At 44.8% G+C, this 22,677-nt stretch overlaps 1 protein-coding gene across 3 annotated transcripts; it reads right to left on the bottom strand.

Annotated features, from left to right (window-relative positions):
* Nucleotides 1–2,013: 2,013 nt before the first annotated feature.
* NOX1 (NADPH oxidase 1) lies at nucleotides 2,014–20,964 on the bottom strand. 3 transcript variants are annotated; one of them, XM_074203264.1, is made up of 13 exons: nucleotides 20,920–20,964; nucleotides 15,124–15,219; nucleotides 10,806–10,916; nucleotides 10,541–10,625; nucleotides 9,416–9,564; nucleotides 9,129–9,310; nucleotides 8,907–9,036; nucleotides 5,134–5,226; nucleotides 4,696–4,931; nucleotides 4,346–4,508; nucleotides 3,492–3,638; nucleotides 2,822–2,946; nucleotides 2,014–2,140 (listed from the first exon to the last, which is right to left on the bottom strand). In XM_074203264.1, the coding sequence occupies exons 1-13, from the start codon at nucleotides 20,962–20,964 to the stop codon at nucleotides 2,014–2,016; spliced, it is 1,689 nt and encodes a 562-aa protein (XP_074059365.1). The 3 variants fall into 3 exon arrangements, with proteins under 3 accessions (XP_074059365.1, XP_074059367.1, XP_074059368.1); XM_074203266.1 differs by lacking the exon at nucleotides 10,806–10,916; XM_074203267.1 differs by lacking the exon at nucleotides 3,492–3,638.
* Nucleotides 20,965–22,677: the final 1,713 nt, after the last annotated feature.

Here is a 22,677-nt window from a genome sequence, read left to right on the forward strand (position 1 = left end):
AGGAGTCAGTGATGAAATTCCAAGAGAGACTGAGAGAAGAGAGATCTGGGCCATTAAGGCCTCTAAAAGGTTAGAGTGAGTCTCCTCGCCCTGCCCCAAACCCCCAGCAAATAGAAACTGAAAAGAAAAATGGAAAAGACACTCAAGAAAACTCTTTGTGGATTCAATAAATATTTTTAAAAAATAACAGAGTAACTATCAGCTAAAGCATCAGAAGAAATAGAAATGGGAGAGAAACTTGCAAAAACTATCTTCCAGTAGAAGCAGCTAGGGGGCGCAAGAGCACATAGAGCAAGCACCTGAGGTCAGGAGAATCTGATTTCAAAATCCAGCCTCAGACCCTTACTATCTATGTGACCTTGGGCAAGTCTCTTCCTCCTGTTTGCTTCAGATTTGCATTTGTAAAATGAGTTGCAGAAAGCACTAGCAAAGCAGTACCAGGACCTTTGCCAAGAAAACCCCAAATAGGGTCATGAAGCGTTAGAAATGCATCACAACATCTTCAAACAGACTCGGAGGAATGGTTCGTTCAAATAACCAGGAATTAGCTTTAGGGGGAAATCATCTGATGACATAAATAACATCTGGAGAAAAGCAAGCAAAATCACAGGACAATAAGCAAGCTGGAACTTTTTTTAATGGTAAAACAAATTGAAAATGACAAAGACTAAAAGACAAATGTGAACAAAGAATCCCCAGAGGCAGCCTGCAACAGATTCACTATTTCAGGAAATGGAATGGAATTGCACAGAAGGCTGAGGAGACTCAAACTGTACAGAATAAAGGCTGGAAGTGGGCAGTAGCCTTCAAAAGACAGGCTTAATTAAATCTGGGTTTAGGAGTGGGGGACAGAAACAAGGTTAAGAAGATTCATGGTTTTGAAAGACACCATTTCCATTAAATTCCCATTCAAGTAAAAAGCAAGACATATAATATAGCCCTTTCTCCTGTTCTACATCTAAAGGCCAAAATCATTTTGGTAGCTAAATGGGAGATCAGTTGGAGTCGGGACAGGCTGAAAGCAAAGAGATCACTTAGAAAGCCTTTGCTATAGTCTATAAGTGAGAGGGTGTTGAAGGCCTGACCATAACAGGTAGCTATGGGAAGAGAAGGGAATTTGTGAGGCTGTGAAGGTAAAAATAACAAGATTGGCTATATGCAGGATTAGTGGGGAATTGAAGGTGACACTTTGTTGAAAGCATGGATGACTGGGAGGATGCTGGGGTCTTCCATAGCAGGAGGGAAGGTGGAAAGAGGGGAGGTTCAGGGGAAAAGATGATGAGTTCCATTTTAGACACGTCATGTTTAAGCTACCTATGGAATATCCAATTTAAGATGTCACATGGAGTTCCCAGACAAGCAGAGGGCTATGCCATTGAGTATTCAAACCACAAGAGTTTTAAAATAAAAAGTAATGTTTGACAAGTGCAAAGGAAAAGTACAAAACCAATTGCCAGGTGAGATCCAACATGGAGGTAGTCACCATCAACTTGGGCAGGGTTTTGTTTTGTTTTGTTTTAAGTTTCTGCAAGGCAATGGGGTTAAGTGGCTTGCCCAAGGCCACACAGCTAGGTAATTATTAAGTGTCTGAGATCGAATTTGAACTCAGGTCCTCCTGACTCCAGGGCAGCTGCTCTATCCACTGCACCACCTAGCCATCCCCCTGGCCAGGCTTTATAAGAAGTTCTATCCAAGCAAGGCTTTAAAGAGTGGGTAGGAGGTCATCCAACAAAGGGGAATGGAGATAGGAAGGAAATGATGGAGGACATCCCCAGTACAGTGAGAAGTGGAAGCAGAGACAAAAGGAAGACCCATCCAGTAGGTCATGTTCTGGAGGCCAGCCTGCTGGTCCCATGTTTATGAGGTATGGGATGAATGGAAAGACTAGAATATTAGAACCCAGTAGGAGTGCTGTCATTTGTCCAGGTAGGGCATCTCCGTATGGGGATGCAGAAGGAGAGCTGAAAGAAGCTAGGAGCTCGTCACCAGCTACTCTTGCCTTGCTTTCTCCTTCTAGAAGTTTTCCTTATTGAAATAGAATTGGACCTTCCTAGGATCCAAGCTGGAGTAGTGGTTACAGCACTTGCGTAGGCTCTTTGCCAGGGTCTGGGGGCCACACAGGAAAACCCCCACCACCGACCTACAGAAACACAAGAGAAGAAGGGGCTGAGATATAGCAGATCCTTCACCTACCTCCATTTCCTAGCACTTTCTACCAGGACTCCCAAGTGATATGCTACCTCCTAGTCCACTAATTAAGAGACCACAGTTTCTTTGCAGCTCCCCAGCCAACATCCTGCCTCCTACTGCCCCCCTCCCCCAGGGTTCCTTGACTCTGGAAAGAATGGTAGGTCTATTCAAGCACTGGGAAGGAACGACTGAGGCAGCTATCCAGAGAATTCTTACATTAAAAACAGAAGTAATTAAGATAAAAGTGGCTCTTGCTCACTTGATTTACTAGCTTAGGTCAGGTGTCTGTGCTTTATTGCCACAGAGGCTGGCAAATTCTCACTGCTGCCAAAGCATTAGCTCTTCCTTTGTGGCTTTCCAGGCAACATTTTCTCAATCTTAGTGTTCAGGAGTTTCAAAATATCCTAAAGAGATTTCCACAAGAGAGCTCAGACTGATTTGTTCATCTCTTTTCACTCTAATGCTACACCTTGGAGCCAAACGACCCAGGTTTAAATCTTTCTCCGTCCTTTATTCACCAGCCCTTCTCTTCTCTGTGCCTCAAAATGAAGGAGTTAGATTTGGTAGCTTCTGAGATCTCTTTCTACTTCAGCTCTATGATATTATAAAACCAGAAGCTCCCAACTCCTACCTGGGATGGAGAGCAGCTACGGTAGAAAATTCATTGTCCCACATGGGTCTCCCAAAGGATGTTTTCTGCTTCAAACCGGTCACAACATCAGTGGGTTTGTCAAAGTGCAATGCTGCATGACCAGCCTGGGGCCAGAGAGGGAGGAGCTTTAGAAGCCTAAGTCAGGGTGTTCCCTGCTCATCACCAACACCAGGGGCATCACAAAGCCTAGGCCCTCCAAACCTGTTGTCTAAATGAATTCAGCCCCCTGCCTGTGTACCCTGTGGATAAAACAATTCAAGAAGACTAGATTTCCAATCAGTATGCCTTTCTCTAAGATGAATACTACTCAAACTAGATGATGGCAATATACACATTACCACAACAATGCAAATGAAAATAATTACTGAACAGAGCTGAATACTGGGAAATTGTGACCAACGTGGGTCCTGAGCAAAGACAAGGACATACATTTAGCTCCTTTTGTTGGAGAGGTGTGGAGTACAGGGGTGGAATGGTGATGTCACATGCAATAATTGGTTGATTTTGCTTCATTTGTTGGTTTGTTTATAAGGAAAGGTTCGCAGGATGGGGGGGGTAGGGGGGAGTGGGAGGAATACCTAAAACTACTGCAGTGCAAAAACAAAAGGCATCAATCTAAGTTCAATGAAAAATGATGTTGGCAACTTACAATGTTATTGTCCCATCCAGTGAGGAAGAGCCTGTAGGTTAAGAAACCCATTTTTCCATATTCTTCCATCTCCCTCTCTAGAGAAGCCAGCAGGTCATTGAACCAGGCAAAGGCCCCTGTATCCCTACAGATCCAATAGAAATAAATCTGGAACCCACAAGAAAGAGTACATCTAATTAGACATATCATCATCATGAGGGCTTCTAAGAACCGATTGGGCAAAAACCCAACTTTCATTGCTAATTGCTTGACTTTCTAAAGATTCCTAAAACAGCTCCTCCCCCACAGTATGCAGAGAAGTCTTCAATGTTGTCTAATCACCAGGGCAGCTAGGTGGCTCAGTGGATAGAGCACCAGCCCTGGAGTCAGGAGGACCTGGGTTCAGATTCAGTCTCAGACACTATGTAATGACCTAGCTGTGTGGCATTGGGCAAGTCACAACCCATTGCCTTGCAAAAAAATAAAAAAAAGATATCTGATCATTGGCATATTGATGAAGCAGGTGATGCTAATTTTCTGGTGGCTAAAAGACCATTTGCCAGGCTGCTGTGTCATTTGTCCATTTCTTGGGTGTCAGCTGCTTTCCAGACCATACTTGACCCCTGGGGATGTCTGGTGTTCAAATGCCTTTTTAAAGGCTGTCTGCTCTTTTGCTATCCTCAAATCTGGTTATCTCCAAGGAAGCAATCACTCTCCCAAGCTAATGACACAGCGCCTCACACACAGGGCTTAATAATACCTGTCACCCCCAAACCAACCAACTGTTGGCCCACATGTTAGGCCCAGAGGACTGACCAGCCACACAGGTTCCAAGAGGGAGGCAGCTCATGACACTGATCAAAAGGTGTGATTACCGTTTTGGTTTTGAGAGTGTGGTCTGCATGTCGAAACTTATACCAGATGGATTTCAATATGGAGGCAAAGGGGGTGACTCCAATTCCTGCTCCCACCAACATAGCCACTTCGTACTGAAAAACATCCTCACTGGCTGTGCCAAAGGGACCGTCTACTTCCAGCCTGGCAAGAGTCAAAAGAAAATGAGTCAGAGGAAGGTCTATTCAGCTTCTCCCCAAAGGTCTTAGGGCTCCCTTTCTTGTTGTAGAGTAGATGGCCTGGATTCTGAGAGAGCTCTGAGGAGTTTTATGGACCTGCTTGCCAGGACTCTGTTATCTTTGCTCATTTCTTGGATCTTAACTCACCATACCTGGGCATTGGGGAATTCTGCTGTTCAAATGCTCTTAGAAGAGTCTCTGTCCAGTCCCCTGCTGCCCGAATGTGGATAGAAAAAAAAGGTTCCTCGGGTGCTGAGGTCAAGGTAAAAGGGTGCCATTCCAAGGGAGACACTGAGGGGCAGTTGACAAAGATATACTGTCCCACTTCCATTCGGAAACCACGCTTGTTCATCTGAAGCTCCAGTACTTTGGAAGGGTGTTGGACAACCTGTGAGGAAAGTGCGTGGACACAGTCTGAGTCTGTTCACTTCCCCAAATATGTGGCATTCCTGTTGCCCAGGATCTCATTTTGGCTCCCTTCTAGGCTGCCTTCTCTCAGGGACAAAATGCAAGATAATTTCTTTAAGTAGTTGGAGAGGCCAGCTAGCCCACTCAGTGTCCAAGGAGGTGCCAAACCCCCCATCCCTTACCTTGGTAATCACCACCTTCTGCTGTGAGCGGTAAAACCGGACAAGCCGTTCAAAGACGTAGAGGATGACAGGAGATAGGACCCACTTCCAGGACTACATGAAGATAGGGGCAGAAGGCAGATTGTTAAACATTGACTGGCAACTTGGCAATAATTACCCAGAAACCCATTGCTCCCTCTATGAACCCCAATTTCTGAGCACAGCCCTTGTCCTTCCATTGAACAAAAGAGAAGGAAAAAGATACCAGCCATTTTCCTCAATAATCTGTCATTCCTAAAGCAGATAATTTCCTACAGGTGCAACAGACTGCTTAAGTAGCAAAAGGGAATTCTAGACTTGGAATATCATATCTACACATTGCATACTGAATCTATGTGTTTTCAGACTGCCAGTCAGTAGTTAGTCTAACACAAAAAAACCACCAGGTCTAAACTGGGAAGTAGGTTGACACGATCTTGAAAACACCAGGAAATACATGTAAAATAACAATGACATCTACTCTAGTGGAGCTGGGATCTCATTGACCTAGATGTTCTCTCTAACCCATCCATGCCTCTTGTTTCTGTCCTTCCAGAAATCTCCTGCCAGGCAGTGGGTGAGGGCACCATGCTGGCCATCTTCTACTAGTTCTCTTGACATTTCAAGGATCCCAGTGGAACCCACAAGCAGGCCCATAGTTCCTCATCACTCTTGCTATGTGACGGCCCTTCTCTTTTTTTTTCAGTCTCTGGAAGTATGGTCCTGAGTACATTTCTCTGACAGCATCTATTATGTCAGATCCCGCTCAATGGCAGGTGAGATGTTTGAACCCATGTCCTCTGAATGCTAGTCACTCCAAGCTCCGTACCATCAATCCTTCCATCCTTCGGGGACTGAGGGATTTTCTCTCCATAACAACAATGACAAATGTCTGCCATTTTCCTGCCCTCCCCATGCAATCTCATCGACCTATTCTCTTCAATTTGCCTCTTTAGAGCACAGCCCAGAGAGGTCATGTGGCTTCCATATCATGAATGGTACACAAGTGCTACTAAACATTCAGCACCACTGTCCCACCTGCTGGCATCACTAGCTCACACCTCTGCCCACAAGACTCCAGGCACTGACTTTTTCAACAATGATGACACAATTTTGTGATGCCTTTTAGTTTTACTTCAGTCACTTGTAGATATCCTACCCTTCATTCTCATCCTTATTCCACTGAGTCATAGGCTGAAAGGGATTTGAGTTATCTAGTACAGAAGAGGAAACTGAGGCCTGGAAAGGTTAAGGTACTTGGTAACAAAGAAAAACAGTTATGCAATACCTACACAGTAACTGACAGAAGTCATATTCTGTACCCATGGTGCCCTCCCTCCACCCTTCTCCAATGAAAGGAGGGAAATCTATTTCCTCATCTCTTCTCTGGGGCCAAATTTGGGCATTCCACATAATTTTTTTAAAGTTTTTGCAAGGCAATGGGGTTAAGTGACTTACCCAAGGCCACACAGCTAGGTAATTATTATGTTCTGAGGCTGGATTTGAACTCAGGTCCTCCTGACTCAAGGGCTGGTGCTCTATCTACTGCACCACCTAGCCACCCCAAGGGTTCACACATTCTTGCTACTCAAATAGAGTACTTGTCCCAACTCCTGAGGCATGTGGATGATTTAAGATACAATGGAAAAACCTGGAAGTCAATCAGCTAGTCTTTATCAAGTACCTACTGGGTGCCAGACACTGTGCTGAGACCTGGTGGGGGGAGGGATACAGAGGTAAGAAACAGTCCCTGCCTTCCAGAGCTGAGATGAGCTGGGATAGTCTCAAGAGGGAGGGCACAAGAAGTGTCTTTTGCCTTTGATTTTGTAGTAATACTTGCTAGAGGTATTCCTTTAATTCTGGGTCTTCTTTCACTTTTGAAGGTAAAGGCCAAGGTATTGCTTTCCAGAGATAGTGCTCTTGATCTTTTCTTTGGCTTTTTAAAATTTTATTTAAGGCAATGTGGTTAAGTGACTTGCCCAAGGTCACACAGCTAGGGAATTATTAAGTGTCTCAGGCCAAATTTGAACTCAGGTCCTGCTGACTCCAGGGCCCATGCTCTATTGTTTGCTTTGTTTGAGTCATTCTCAGGCCACTTTGTGGGGCCACCTTCTGCCTTTCATCTGTCAATCTTTAATCTTTATGAGCAAATAAAGATAAGCCCTAGGACCTGGGACAGGTAGAGCCTTGTAGCTCTAACTGATCTACTGGATGATTGTTCCTATTTTAGAGCTGTCATAATCTTGAAACCATCAGCATGGAATTTGGAAGCTCCCTCCCCACCCCACCATTGAACTTCTGCTCCTTGCCCTTGAGAACAAAGCACATTTCAAGAGGTCCTGGGTACCAGCAACTTCCTGGTAGCCTTAGTTCTTGCTCCCCCCACTGCAGTTTCCTCAGATCAGCCGCTCAGATTGGCCATACACGTGGCTAAACAAGTGGATGCAACTGGTGTGGAATTCCCAATGTTGCCATCTCCAGTTGCATATTCTTTTTTGTTGTTGTTGCTTTTTTGTTTTTAGGTTTTTGCAAAGCAATGGGGTTAAGCGGCTTTCCCAAGGCCACACAGCTAGGTCATTATGAAGTGTCTGAGTTAAGACTTGAACTCAGGTCCTCCTGACTCCAGGGCTGGTACCCTATCCACTGCACCACCTAGCTGCCCCACCAGTTGCATATTCTTCTGAGAAATTGGAAGACGATTCTGCTCTAGAATAGCTGTGGCCTTCCCTTCCTTCAGAGGGTAATCTCAGAAGTTGCCCCTATTATGAGTTGAAGATTCACACTTGTCTACCTCCTCAGGACCCATCCTTATGAGAGTCTCCTAGATTTCTTCCCCTTTGAGATCAGGGATCATATATCATATGTCTTTGGAATATTTCTCCTCCCCAGCCAAGACCTAACTATTATGTATGTTCAAAGCACTCAGTAAATATTTGCCCAAGACCCGGAATGTTTTAGTGATTCAGGGAATTTGAGGATCTGAAGGTCCATTTCTTTTGTTTTAAAGGTGAGGCAGATGAGACCTATGTAAGGGCAGTGACCTGGCCAGCTAAGAAGAGACAGACCTGGGCCTGGAAGCCAGGACTCTAACCTCTTGAGGGAATGCCTCCCTTCTCCCAGAGTGCAACACTCTGAAGTCAGCAGTTTCCCTCGATGGAAGCTTTGTAGGGTTGCCCCCTGGCCAGGCTTGCCACCTGGAGCTTTGATATCCAGTTCTGAAGCATCCTCACATCTCCAGTAGTCAGACTGGTCTGCAGTGTGTTGTGAACATTCACATCAGCCAGTAGAGAGGCCCTGCTCTGGGCTACCCTTGTGGTCTGAGCCAGATTGCCTAACCTCTTTGGGCCTCTGGGAGTCTAGGGAGCTGACATTTGTAGAGCATTTAACATTTTGCAAAGTATATTATATTATTTGATCCCTCCACAACCAACCCTGCCCAGGTAGGCAACATGGGCATTAATATAACTATCTTAGAGATGAGGAAACCAACATTCAGATTACTCCTTAAGCCCAAGTTCATAAGGTCAGAGAGTTAGAGCCAGGAGGGACCTTAGAGCCACCAAGACAAACCTTAGGGAAAAAAAAAGGAAACTAAGGGGAAGTGTAGTTAAGTGACTTGCCCATGATCAACTAAGTAGTATGTGATAGAAGTGGGATTTGAACCCACATCTTCTTGGAACCCAGCCCAGGGCCCTTTCCACAGGGTCACTTCTTCCAGCTCTGATTCCATGTGCTGCCTGTTGTGAGGTCCTTACCTCAGCAGGTAGTCCACCAAACTGGGGATGTTTACAGTGCGATGGCTCACCCCACTTCTCATACTGTTGTGCACACTTTCTGGGGGGGTGTTCTTTCATGCTGTCTTCTGTTTGACCTCGGACAATCCCCCTGGGACACCAAAAAAAGGAGTAGTTTGAACCAGAGGATGAGACAAGACCAGAGCCGGGGAGGGTGGGGAGGGCAGGCATCCAAGGACTTACCCAATGCCATGAATTACAAGGCCAATGAAATAGATGACAAAGAGGTGATGTGTGTACCAGAAGACTTCAAAGTAGCAGCGGCGGATAAACTCTGTGGCTGAGGTCACCATAAGGATCAGGGCTAAGGTGATGATCACTCCAGTGAGGCCAGCAATGCTGGTAAAGGTCATGAGCTCTGCCGTCTACAGTTCAGAAGTAGAGACAACTTGTCACAGTGGTTATATAAACACTCCCACCCCTCATTATCTATCCCCAGATCTCCATGCTTAGCCACTGGAGCCACTTACCATGTTTGGGGAGGGGAAGGGATTTAGCCATGGGCTTCCTTTCTCATGGGAGTACAGGGTAGAGAGGGTAAAGGTCATAGAGTCCTTGTCAGCCTTGTAGCTCCTGCTGTACCGTTCAAAATTGAATAGGTGAGCAGCAATGTGGATGACTACATAGAAAAAGAAGAAAGTGATAGGGCAGGGAAACTTCTGGGAAGCCATCATAGCAAAAGCCTCTCTTGTACCCGGCCCTGGGAAAAGTCTAGTACCAGCACACTGTTAGCCACAAAAGAGATAGTAGGTGCTTAATGATTGTTAGTTGAGGTCATAGAATCATAGACTTGGAGCTAGAAGGAGCCTCTGAAATCCTCAAGTCCAGCCCTCCCATTTAGCAGATGGAGAAACTGAGGTCCAGAGTAGTTAAAGGGGTTGCCCAGTATCTGTGGCTGATTCTAACAGGTTAAATGGCCTAGAGAAAGGCAGACTCTTCTTGGCCAACCATTGGCATCCTAGAGCTGAGTAAGCAATTGGAGGACCTGGGTTTGAATCTCAGGCTTGGAACTCAAGCTCTCAGCACAAGTCTGATGTCCTTGCTAGTAAATCAAGGCTAATGAGTGTAGAGTGTGAAATTGAATGTTACAGAGAAATTCTTGTTTGTTTGGGGATTTTTTTTTGACAAGGCAATGGGGTTAAGTGGCTTGCCCAAGGCCACACAGCTAGGTAATTATTAAGTGTCTGAGGCTGGATTTGAACTCAGATTCTACTGACTCCAGGGTCTGTGCTCTATCCACTGCACCACCTAGAAGCCCCAAAGGAGGTCAGAATCTTTTTTATTATTTTTTATTTATTTTTTTTTACCACAGAGAAATTCTAATGGCCTTTCCTACTGTTGAATTTTCTAGTATCAGGGGCAGGGAGCTGGAGGGGGGATGGGAATTCAGTATCTCTTAAATCTTTTTTTCATATAACATGACTTGGGACTATCTTGGTGGTTGAAAATGTAGACTATGGATTTGTACTTGCCATGTGGGCCTGGGGCCTGGCTATTTATTGTTACTCTAACCTACTGGGCCTCAGTTTACTCACTGCCAAAGGGAAGGAGCTGGACTCCACAACCTGCAGTTCCTTTCTGTCTACTTAAGTTACCTGTGTGCAGGCAGATCATATAGGCCACCAGCTTGTGAAAGGTGAGGTTGTGATCCAGTTGCTTCCTCAATGTTCGCCTGCAGCACTGGGCAGAGTGTATGGGGGACCATCATGTCAGCCTCCTATGGCGCCATGTGACCACCCGCCACCCTAACCCAGAGGTTACCGCTAAAATCCCTCTCCCTCAGCTCCCCCAGGATCAGGAGGTCACCCCCTTGGCACAGGGTCAGCTGAGGTTTGGGTCCCCAAACAGTTCATGGCTCACCGAGCAGCTGCCCCTTAGGAAGGAGAGTAGATTCCGGCACACAGGGAGCAGGATCAACAGGCTGTTAAAGTTCAGACAGCGAGCAGATGCCCGGGCCCATGCTAGTGAAGACTGAGGAGGAAGAGAAGAAGAAAGGGGGTGAGGGAGAAGGAGGAAAAGGGAAAAGAGGGGGAGAAGTGAGAGAAGGAGAAAGAAGAGGAAGGAGGAAAAGGGAGTAGAGGGGGAGAAGCCAGAGAAGGAGAAAGGGGGTGAGGGAGAAGGAGGAAAAGGGAGAAGAGGGGGAGAAGCAACAGAAGGAGAAAAGGGGCGAGGGAGAAGGAGGAAAAGGGAGAAGAGGGGGAGAAGCGAGAGAAGGAGAAAGAAGAGGAAGGAGGAAAAGGGAGAAGAGGGGGAGAAACCAGAGAAGGAGAAAGGGGGTGAGGGAGAAGGAGGAAAAGGGAGAAGAGGGGGAGAAGCAACAGAAGGAGAAAAGGGGCGAGGGAGAAGGAGGAAAAGGGAGAAGAGGGGGAGAAGCGAGAGAAGGAGAAAGGGGGTGAGGGAGAAGGAGGAAAAGGGAAAAGAGGGGGAGAAGCGAGATAAGGAGAAAGAAGAGGAAGGAGGAAAAGGGAGAAGAGGGGGAGAAGCCAGAGAAGGAGAAAGGGGGTGAGGGAGAAGGAGGAAAAGGGAGAAGAGGGGGAGAAGCAACAGAAGGAGAAAAGGGGCGAGGGAGAAGGAGGAAAAGGGAGAAGAGGGGGAGAAGCGAGAGAAGGAGAAAGAAGAGGAAGGAGGAAAAGGGAGAAGAGGGGGAGAAGCCAGAGAAGGAGAAAAGGGGCGAGGGAGAAGGAGGAAAAGGGAGAAGAGGGGGAGAAGCGAGAGAAGGAGAAAGAAGAGGAAGGAGGAAAAGGGAGAAGAGGGGCAGAAGCAACAGAAGGAGAAAAGGGGCGAGGGAGAAGGAGGAAAAGGGAGAAGAGGGGGAGAAGCAACAGAAGGAGAAAAGGGGCGAGGGAGAAGGAGGAAAAGGGAGAAGAGGGGGAGAAGCAACAGAAGGAGAAAAGGGGCGAGGGAGAAGGAGGAAAAGGGAGAAGAGGGGGGAGAAACAAGAGAAGGAGAAAGGGGGCAAAGAAGAAGAAGGAAGGGATAGGAGGAAGAAGGAGAAGAAGAAAGATTATTTTCTTTCCGGGCCCTGACCTGAGTAGACACCATCAATAAGCAGGATTTTACATTCTGATGGGGAGATAATCCATCTGAATAAGTGAGTGTGTGATTGAAATGAAATGATAAAACATCTCTTTATTAATCACTCTGTGACAAAGCGCCGTAACCACAAGTGATGTTTCTCTTTGGCAGTTGGAAGGGGAATTAATGCAATCCCTGAAGGCTGTTTGTTCAATAGTCAGGGGCAAGCTCCAGATTGTGTCTGTAAAAGATATCCCTAAAAGGCTACAGGAAGACCAGAATGTAGTCTATAGGAACCAAGCTCCATGACCAATAATCTGGTACCTGTATGGAGGAAAATCCAATACAATCTGCTTTGTTCCAATTTCTTTGATATTGATATCAATGAGTGAGGTGGTACAGGTGAATTCAAAGACTATAAAATCTTGCTGGGGGAAGGTCCTGAGCCCCTCCTTCAAGCAGTTTCCACTTGGGGGCGCTGGGGTTTCAGTGAACCTCTTCTACCAACTACTAGTTCTAATCAGTCTTTGCTCTGGAGCTAGCCATACCCTAGGGAACTAAGGCCTACCTAGTGCAGACATCTCTTCTTCTGCCCTATGAAGCCAGCAGTTGCTGGCTCCATCCAGCCCAATCTCCTCATTTCCCATAACGTCTTCCACCACTTCACCTCAGCGACATGTAGAGCTGACTGTACCTTTGATCTTGCCATTACCCACAAGTCTTCCATTGCCATCTTCATGAATCCTGAAATTCCCTTATTTGGTCATAATCTTTTCTCTTTCCAACTTTCTCTCCAGCTTACAATCCTAACCCTTTTCTTTACCCTCTCCATCCCTCCCTTCTTTTCTGAATTGTCATGTCTGCCTTGACTTCACTCTCCTCCCTTCTCCAACTTGACCTAGGTGAATCAGTCCCACCTTCCACGTAAGTCCCCACTTCCTTTTCTTGACTCTTATTCTAGCCTCGGATTGCCACTGCCTTCCTCCATCTTCATTCCTATTTGTGTGTTTCCCAGTGGCCCTGCAGAAAATCACAAAACCCTACCACCGGTTCCACCAAAAATCCCATTCTGTACTTGGAAGTAGGCCCTCACAGCAGCGAGCCAGGACTGACTCCTTCCTAATTTGTTAGCTCTCATGCACCGCAGGTGTCAGACTTCCTTGCCTTTGAATTCAATGGAGTCATCCCAGTAATATCAGGAGCAAAGAAATTGGAGTCAAGTGCATTATGGAGCATGTGATCCAAACTGCTTTATGCTTAGGCCTTCCTCAGGCCTCCCAAGAAAGACACTTCTCCACCCCACCCCTCACCCCCAAGCTGAGGACCTGGCCTCATACTCCACGGAAAATATTAAAGCCATTGATTGAGATCTCCCTCTCTTCCATCCTCCCTCTCCTCATCTTACATCAATCATATGACTTTCCCCACAATTGCCTCCTTCTCACCAGTCTCTCTTAAAGAGATGGCCCTTCTTACCAAACCTAACCCTCTAAGTATTCACTTGACCCCATTCTATCCTATCTTCTTATCTAGCAGATTGCTCTCTGTCTCTCTCTGTCTCTCTGTCTCTCTCTCTCTCTCTCACCCCCTCTGTCTTTCTCTTTCTCCATCTCTGCCTTTCTCTGTTTCTTTCTCTGTTTCTGTCTTTCTCTCTCCCCTCCCCTGTCTCTGTCTCTCTCCCCTCTGTCTTTCTCTATCTCTCTCTCCCCCCTCTGTCTTTCTCTTTCTCTATCTCTGCCTCTCTCTGTCTGCCTCTGTCTCCCCCCTTTCTCTATCTCTGTCTCTCTCTGTCTCTGTCTCTGTCTCTCTCTCTCCTCTCTGTCTCTCTCTTTCTCCCACCCCACTCTGTCTTCCTCTGTCTCTCTCTGTCTCTCCTTTGATTTCTCCCTCCCCACTGGGTCGCAACATACAAACTAGCCTATATCCCCCCTACCCTGCTAACTGTCACCCTCACTCCTCTCCACATACCATAAGACCCAATGCTATTGGATGACTTGTCAAATTTCCTCCAGAGACACTCCAGCTCTTACTACTGCAGTATTTTTGCACAAACTATTTCCAAAGCCTAGTTTGTCCAGCCCTTCCCTTCTGCCTCCTCCTCTTTCTGACTTCTTTCAACATTCAGCTGAAATCCCAGTCATTTTCAGCCCCCTCTACCCCCTAGCTGATAGAACCCCTCCTCTGGCATTATCCTTGGTCTACCAAAGGGAGATATCTTTTTTTTTAGGTTTTTGCAAGGCAATGGGGTTAAGTGGCTTGCCCAAGGCCACACAGCTAGATAATTATTTAGTGTCTGAGGCTGGATTTGAACCCAGGTACTCCTGACTCCAAGGCTGGTGCTCTATCTACTGTGCCACTCAGCTGTCCCCAAAGGTAGATATCTTTAATGCACCTACTTATTGGCTTATCTCTCCATTAGAATATGAGTTCCTTGAGGGTAAGCTCTTGGTTTTTTGTATTTTTCTGTATTTCTCTCACCTAGCACTTAGCCTATTAGTGCTTTATAAATTCTGGTTCACTGAATGAGTGAGTCAAGACCAACAATGGTCTAGTGTCTGTTCCCTGAGGACCAGATCACTAAGTAGAGAACAGTTTATCTGGAGGCTGAAGAATTTTCCAGCCTCAGGAATTAGGCACAGAGTGGGCACTTAATAAACACTGGTTGACTAAAGAAAGCTAGGTTCAAACCCTAACCCTGCCACTTACTACCTATGAGAACTTGAGCAAGTATCTTTCCCTCTGCAGGCCTCACTTTCCCCATCTGTAAAATAGGGGAGAGGGATGATATGATTGCTAAGGACCCGTCTACATCAAAATATCTAGTATATGCCAAGACAGAGGAGGGTTGCACACCAGGGTGCTTCATCAGTGTTTATTAATTGACAAACAAATGACAGATCCTTGAAGTATGGAAATTTGTACAAAGAACTGTTTTGAGGTGCTAGAGATATAGAGACCAAGATGGACTTGTCCTTCCCTCAAAGCACCTCCATTCCACATGGACATAAAGGAGTCTCCTCAGAAATCCAGTGGAATGCAAAACCATTCAGAGTTCTGCAACAGCTTTAGGAGGTGGGGACACAGGCCTTCTGATGAGGTAGCTGCCTGCAGAGATTGAGACCTGGAGACCTAGGTGGCCTTCCCTGGGGATCTTGCCACTTACCCCAATGATTTCTCTAGTGTAATAGTATTTGTCTTCCTTCTCGAATGTCAGGAAAGCATACACAAACAGGAAAATATTTAGCCCCAGCCAAACAACCTGGAGAAGGGAGAAAAAACAAAGGAACAAAGAGGGTAGAGGCTAGAAGGGAAATCTATTTGAATTGCTTTTGTGAAAAGGTGCCAGCAGCTCCTTCTCTGAGCCCTTTGGTGTTGTGATTGTTGCTTGTCCTTCATTCTCCTACATCAGGGAGGTGATGCCATGAAAAAGAAGTGAATTAGATTGGAGTGAGGGCTGCTGTGCTCAGTCCCCAGCCTCACTTTCTCCTCCAGAGCCATTTTGGTCCAGGAGCCAGATAGGAATCAGGAGGACCGGAGATGGCTCTGGTTGCCAGGCAATCAGGGTGAAGTGACTTGCCCAGGGTTAGTGCCAAGTGTCTGAGGCTGGATTTGAACTGCTCTCCTGACTCCAAGGTTAGTGCTTTATCCACTGCATCACCTAGCTGCCCTTGGGGGTGAGGCTTAGAGTCAGACACACTTGGGTTTAAATCCTGCCTCTGCCCTCTTTCCCATCTGTGTGATCTTGGACAAGTCTCTTAACATTCATCTTCAGTTTTCTCCTCTATAAAATAGGGACAATGAGACCTAGAACACATAGCTCACCAGGGTACTTTGAACATTGGAAAACATAATAAGGAATTTAAAAAAATTAAAATGTCATGATTTTTTAAAGAGGAGTTTTAAGCAATCTTGAAAAAATAAGCAGCGTAGGGTGACGCATTAACTCTCTTCGATCACTGTAATAAATAGTTGGATTTCTACAGAAACAAAGAATTCACCACCTGAAGACTAAAGTATTCCTGATGAATCCACCCACTTACATTCTGACGCACATTTTCCTATGTGTCGGTTGTGTGTGTGTGTGTGTGAGTGTGTGTGTGTGTGTGTGTGTGTGTGTGTTTGAGTATGTGCGTGCATGCATGTTTTTTTTTTTTTTTTTTTTATCAAACCTATTATTGCTCTGGCCTTGTTCTTTGGGATTTCTTTTTTCCAGCCACAGTGAGCTCCCTAATCTGCCCCTACCTGCATTGTCAAAGGGAGCTGTGCATTCCCAGTTGTCTCCAACTTGCCTTTGTGCTTGTGGTCTAGCCTCCTGCCTACCCCCAGATCATTCCCTGGCTTTCAGGCAGGGCCACCATAATTTCAAGACTGTTAGCTCAATTCTCTGGGCAATATGAGAATGATCCCAGAAATCCTCAGCCTAGGAAGAGCTAAAAGATTATCTAGAACACCCAGGCAGTTAGCAGGTAGAACACGGAGTCTTCATGAGACTGGATTTCAATCCTACCTCTGATACTCTTCCCATCTACGTGACCTTGGACAAGTCTTTTAACATTCCCCAGTTTCAGATTTGTCATCTATAAAAAGGTGATAATAAGGCCTAGAACCCATTAGGGTACTGGAAGACCTCAGTTCAAATGAGGCATCAGGCACTTACTAATAACCTTGCAACCCTCAAGTCATTTCACCTCTGGCTGCCACAGTTTCTTCATCTGTAAAAAGGGAGTAATAGCATTGCTTATATTGCAGGGTGGTGTGAGGATCAAATGAGACAATATTTGTGCTTGGTAGGGTGCAGGCCACATCCTATGATGCCCCTCCAATAGAGTCATACTACATTCCCCAGAGCCAACTTAGATTTGTACTGACCTCTGGGTATAAGGGCATAGGCCATGGCAAGCAACCTCTCCTATGCCAGTCTCTTGAGTTAAGGGCCATCCCCACTGGTTTCTCAGAGTTCTAATTTCACCCCAGCCCCACGTCTCCTTCTCCCACCCCAAGGGCTAACAACCAAACAAGGAAGAGAGATGGAGGGGTACTGATAGTGGTAACCTCCCCCCCCCAAAAAAAACATCAATGAGACATTTTAAAAATACACAGATAAATCCTAGTTGGTCATTGCAAACATGGATGCAAGTTGTTTATCCCTAACGATGATGTAATTCTAGAGATCTCTCTCCCTGCTACCCACCTCCTGACAGAGAGGTGAAAGACTCAAGCTCCAGAATGAGACACACATTTGGAAGGATTTGTTTTGCCTGGCTGTGCAGATTTATTGCAAGGATTTAGTTTTTCTTTTCCCTTTTTTTTTTTCAGTGAGGGCATGGGAGGGCGAGACAATAAATTGCTATGAATCGAAAAAATAAAAACTCAACCTTGAAAATATACACAAAAGAAAGCAGAAGGGAGTTCAGAAAGGCACAACGGGACAGCCTTGGAAGCACTATGTTCAATTTACCCTATACTTAAATAAAACATCAAACTGGATATGCTAGTGACTTCTGTTTTCAGAGACACGGCTTTTTTTCTTTCTTTACATATGGGAATGTCTGTGTTTGTGAATGTTTGAAAATGTCCTGATAATAAGGAAGACTGCTTTATTATTATCAGTATTATTATTGGGGCAGTCAGGTGCTACAGTGGATAGAGCTCTAAGCCTGGAGTCTGGAAGACTCAGTTCCTCATCCCTAAAATGAACTGAAGAAGGAATTAGCAACCCCTTCCAGTATCTTGCCCATGAAAACCCCAAAATGGCATCATGGAGAGTCAGACATGACTGAAATGAATGAATAAAGGATTATTATCACCCAGAGAGCAGGCAATGCTCTCCCAGCCACAATTATAAGATGATGTGGGGACCTGGAAGCTAATGTTGAACCTTCCAAGGTTTGCTGGCTATGGCTACTTTTTAACCCTTCCCTTCTGACCCCTGGACTATGAAACAAGGGTCTTGGCTAGCAACAAAAAATTACACCAGGGTGATCCAATACCAGACCTCCTTCTGCTTCATCATTTGTGTCATTTTGATTTTTATTATGAGAAATGGTCTAGTGCATGGAGAGCTAGCCTGAAAAGGATCCTGGGCTCAAGACTTGCCACTAATATCTCAGCTGTGTGCCTGTGGACAAGGAAATCTCCAAGCAATTCTCCAAGACTTTAAATTGTGTGGAGAAGATATAACATTGTCCTGGATGAGAGAGTTTCATCATCCGAGAGGTCCCTAGGCCAATGAAATCACAGGTGTTAAAGCCTTTGCTTTATCTTTTATTATTCAGAACTTGCCAAACACCAGCAATGGATTCCAACCCCTGAAGAAGGGTGAAATTGATGGAGACCCCCAAGCAAATCAGTCATGTGCTTCTGGACTAAGAAGAAAGGGAGAGAGGGAGACTGAAGAGTCACCTTTGACTTTACAGTGATGAAAGGGATGAGATTGCCAAGGCAGTCCAATTTTTGTCTGCACATCAACATATCTATTGGATTAATGAGATTAAAAACAACCCCACTAAAGAGCAGCAAAGAGAGGCCCAAAATGTCCGAGATGGACTGGTCCTCATTTTACAGACGGCAACAGTGAGAGGCTAAATGAGGGGTATAACAGAAAAGGGAAGTGATTTTTCTAAGGTCACATAGACTACCAGTGTGGAGAACTGGAGATAGGCCTCCTGACTCTTAGGTCAGGATGCTCTCTTTAGTTTATTTTTTTGGGTTTTTTTTTTGTTTGTTTTTAGGTTTTTTGCAAGGCACACAGGGGTTACGTGGTTTGCCTAAAGCCACACAGCTAGGTAATTATTAAGTGTCTGAGACTGGATATGAACCCAGGTACTCCTGATTCCAGGGCCATTGAGCCACCTGGCCACCCCCTCTCTTTAGTTTTAAAAAAGAAATACAATGTTATTGATGCCGTTTGTTTTTATATCACTGGTATTTCCAGAAATGTCTCCCCTACCTTATCTCCCACCCTGAGAATGAACAAAAATAACAAAAAGAAAACAATTGAGAACACAGTGTGCTCATCTGACCCTGTATTTGTGCCAAAGTATATTCTTAGTAGGCCACCCTGGCTAAGGCTGACAGGAAGAAGGCATATTTCATGATCTGGTCTCCCCCCTTCATTACTGGTCTTTCAATTACTCAGAATTTGGCTTGCTTGCAGTAAGTTTTTTCCCTAAAATTGCACTGGGCCACCTTTGGTTCTGCTCATTTCATCTGCAGCAATTTATCCAGATCTGCTGAAGCTTAAGGCCCAAAAGCTTTAACTCTAAATTCAGGGTACCTCAATAGAAACAGAATCCCAGTGTTCGTGCAGGCAAGTACATCACCCAGGGCCTAATGTTCCCCAAATCATCAGCTTTTCTTTTTTTTTTTTTTAGGGTTTTTTTGTTTTTGTTTTCTTGCAAGGCAAATGGGGTTAAGTGGCTTGCCCAAGGCCACACAGCTGGTAATTATGAAGTGTCTGAGGCCAAATTTGAACCCAGGTCCTCCTGACTCCAGGGCTGGTGCTTTATCCACTGTGCCACCTAGGTGCCCCTAATCATCAGCTTGTTAACAGAATCCTCTCCCTGCAGTAGTCCTATGGGACTCTGAGGAAAACCACAAAATAAGGCAGACCCCATAAAGAGTGGTAAAATTGGGGGTGGCTAGGTGGCTAAGTGGATAGAACACAGGCCCTGGAGTCAGGACTCCCTTCATTTAAATCCGGCCTCAGACACTTCATAATGACCTAGCTGTGTGGTCTTGGGCAAGCCACTTAACTCTATTGACTTGCAAAAAAAAAGTGGTAAAATTGGAGGGAAAGCTCAACATATCTTGGTGGTGGAGAAATGTAGATGACAAGGACCAGGAATGAGGGGGTGGAGCCCTGCTTTGGAAATTCTATCACCTCCTTGTTTTATGTAGGCCTATGGAGGGTTTCCCCATCCATTGAGGGTACTGAAAACATCTAAGACAGGGACAAGATTTAGACATAAAGGCAAATTAGGGGAGCAGGAAATATTTTACCTGTCAGATCTATGAACAAGGAAAAAATGTATGACTAAACAAGAGATAGAAAGCATTTTGGGATATAAAATGAATCATTTTGATTACATTAAATTAAAAAGGGTTTATACAAATAAAATTGATGCAGCCAAAATTAGAAGGAAAACAGGAAACTGGGGGGAAATTTAGAGCACATTCCTCTGATAAAGACCTCATTTCTCAAATATATTGAGAACTGAGTCATATTTATAATCATATGAGTCATTCTCCAATTGATAAATGGTCAAAGGATAAGAACAGGCAGTTTTTAGGAGAAGTCAAAGCTAGAAGTCATATACAAAATGCTTTAAATCACTATTGATCAGAGATACCACCTCATTCCTATCAGATTGGCTAAAATGACAGAAAAGGAAAATGAGAAATGTTGGAGGGGATGTGGAAAAATTGGACCCTATTGCACCGTTGGTGGAACTATGAACTGATCCAACCATTCTGGGGACTAATTTGGAACCATGCCCAAAGGGCTGTAAAAACTGGGTCTAGCAATACCACTGCTAGGTCTGTTCCCCAGAGAGATCATAAAAAAAAGAAAAAGAAAAAGAACCTATATGTACAAAAATATTTACAGCAGCACTGTTTATAGTAGCAAAGAACTGGGAACTGAGGGAATGTCCATCAACTGAAGAATGGCCAAGCAAGTAATAGTATGTGATTGTGATGGAACATTATTGCACTATAAGAAATGAGCAAATACTCTACTAGCAGCAGTTCAGAAGAAAAAGATAGGAAAAGGGAATGATATGAGAGGAGACATGATTTGACTACACTGAGATTTGTCTGGCATTTATTTGCCTCTGCCCCACTGCCTACCCCCAAATTTGGCCATACTAATGTGCATCTTTCTATTCACAAAGAGCACCTGGAAAGTCCAGGACTCTCCACCCCATTAGCTTTCTCACATGACAGCATTGACACTTACCAGAACCACAGCTGAGAACCAGTGGTTAACCACCCAGTTTCCCATTGGATATGGACGAGATGTCTGCAGTTTCTCTCTGGGCCGAGGTATAAGGGAGACCACTTGGTCTCTGTGAAGGGCCTTGAGGATCTATTACCTGGTCAGAGTAGTAGACTGGCTACTTTTAAGTTGGAGATCTTCTTTTAGGAATGAAGAAGTGAATCATATATGAATCATGTGAAGTGAATGAATCAATGTTCTTCCTTGGAACAGCACTCTTATTAGCTCAGGTGAAATAGCCAGTTGTCTTTACAAGAACGGAAGGGGTTTTCCCTGATGGGGTTTTTCTTTTTAGCCCTTGAGGAAATAAAGTTTCATATATTGTCAAATTGACCCAGGGAGCTTTTATGGGTAAATTTCCTAGGGTTCCTTTTCAAGAAAGATAAAAACTTGAAAAAGTATTATTTTAAATTAGATAAAAAAAGAAAGAAAGAAAGCAGGCCTGCCTTTCTACAACAATAGCAATCCCAGAGTTTGCTTTAGCTTGAGATCAGGACTTGTCACTGACATTGCCCTACTACCACTCTGAGTCAACAGAGCTTTAAAAAAAAACAACCTGGTTTTCATTAAGTTTTCTTGGAGTGATGAGGCTGGATGGGACCCTCTTAGGATTCTAGAGTTAAAGCTAGAAGGAAGCTCAAAGGTCATTAGTTCTACCGTCTCATTTTCCAGAAGAGGACATGGAAGTGAATTGCTCAAGGTCTGTAAATACCAGAGGTGATTTCCGAGTCAAATTCTCTGAGGATCCCCTACTACCCTGGCCTGCCCCAGCCTTAGCCCACATTCACAAGAGACTTTGAATGCTGACAGTTTTATTTTACTAAGAAGAGGCATATCTGTCAAGCTCTGTGAGTTCTCTTGACAATTCCAGCCCCCTGAAAGCCAAATCAATGATCACATTGGACATTCTATTGAAAAGAGAACCAAGCCTGAAAACTCAGACTAGATTTCAAAGCAACCTAGCTGAGTGGAACACATGGGATTCTGGAAACTTGAGAGCTGAGCTGCAAAGGCCAACTTTTTCTACTCCCAACTGTGGGATTGAAACTTTTGTGAAACTGGTGGGTTTCAGTCAAGGTATTGCAATCAGATTAGTGCCATTGGCTGAGTGCATTTAATCAGTCTAGTGTTCTATGATCTATAGTCCCTTTCGGCACAGTGACGTTTGTCTGGCTTATCTCAATTGGACTTATTGATTTTGCCTCTTGTCCTATCTGAAGCTAAGATTGTTATTCCTTCTTTCTTGGAACTGTTTAAGGTATAGTACATTTCCTTCCAATCCTTCTGTGTCTTCCTTTTTCACCCTGTGTACCTCCTTAGGTTTTAGGTGTTTCTCATATGTAGAGAAAGGTCAGACTTTCTTTTCTCATCTATTCTCAGGAGACAGTGGAGTAAAACAAAGTGGCCAGGGGAATAACAGAAGTTCATGTTAAAGTTCTCCTTTGCCACTGCTGTCCTATATGACCCTGAGCACATCATCATTTCCTCTCTCTGGGTGCACATTCTTTTGCTGTAAAATGAAGAAGCTGACCCGGGTCAGAGGCATCCAATTCTGGGCACACCCTATGTAGTCCACAGACACTCCTTAGTGGGTCCAAAGCAGATAATCAGGTAACGCTTAACAAAATTAAAAAAAAATAGAATAAAACATCAATAGTTCAAAATAACATGAGGGCAAGATAATATTCCATTTTAAAGCTAAGTCAATATGACCTACAG

Source organism: Macrotis lagotis, chromosome X, assembly GCF_037893015.1.
Source record: "Macrotis lagotis isolate mMagLag1 chromosome X, bilby.v1.9.chrom.fasta, whole genome shotgun sequence".
NCBI classification, from domain to species: Eukaryota; Metazoa; Chordata; class Mammalia; order Peramelemorphia; family Peramelidae; genus Macrotis; species Macrotis lagotis.

What these genes read in the sequence shown, in the direction of transcription:
- NOX1 (XM_074203264.1), bottom strand. Translation starts at nt 20,964, where the DNA reads ATGGGAAACTGGGTGGTTAACCACTGGTTCTCAGCTGTGGTTCTG. An exon ending in TCCTAAGGGGCAGCTGCTCG is followed by an intron (nt 10,626 to 10,805) that starts GTGAGCCATGAA and finishes CACTCTGCCCAG; the next exon opens with TGCTGCAGGCGAACATTGAG. An exon ending in AGAAGGTGGTGATTACCAAG is followed by an intron (nt 4,932 to 5,133) that starts GTAAGGGATGGG and finishes CTTTCCTCACAG; the next exon opens with GTTGTCCAACACCCTTCCAA.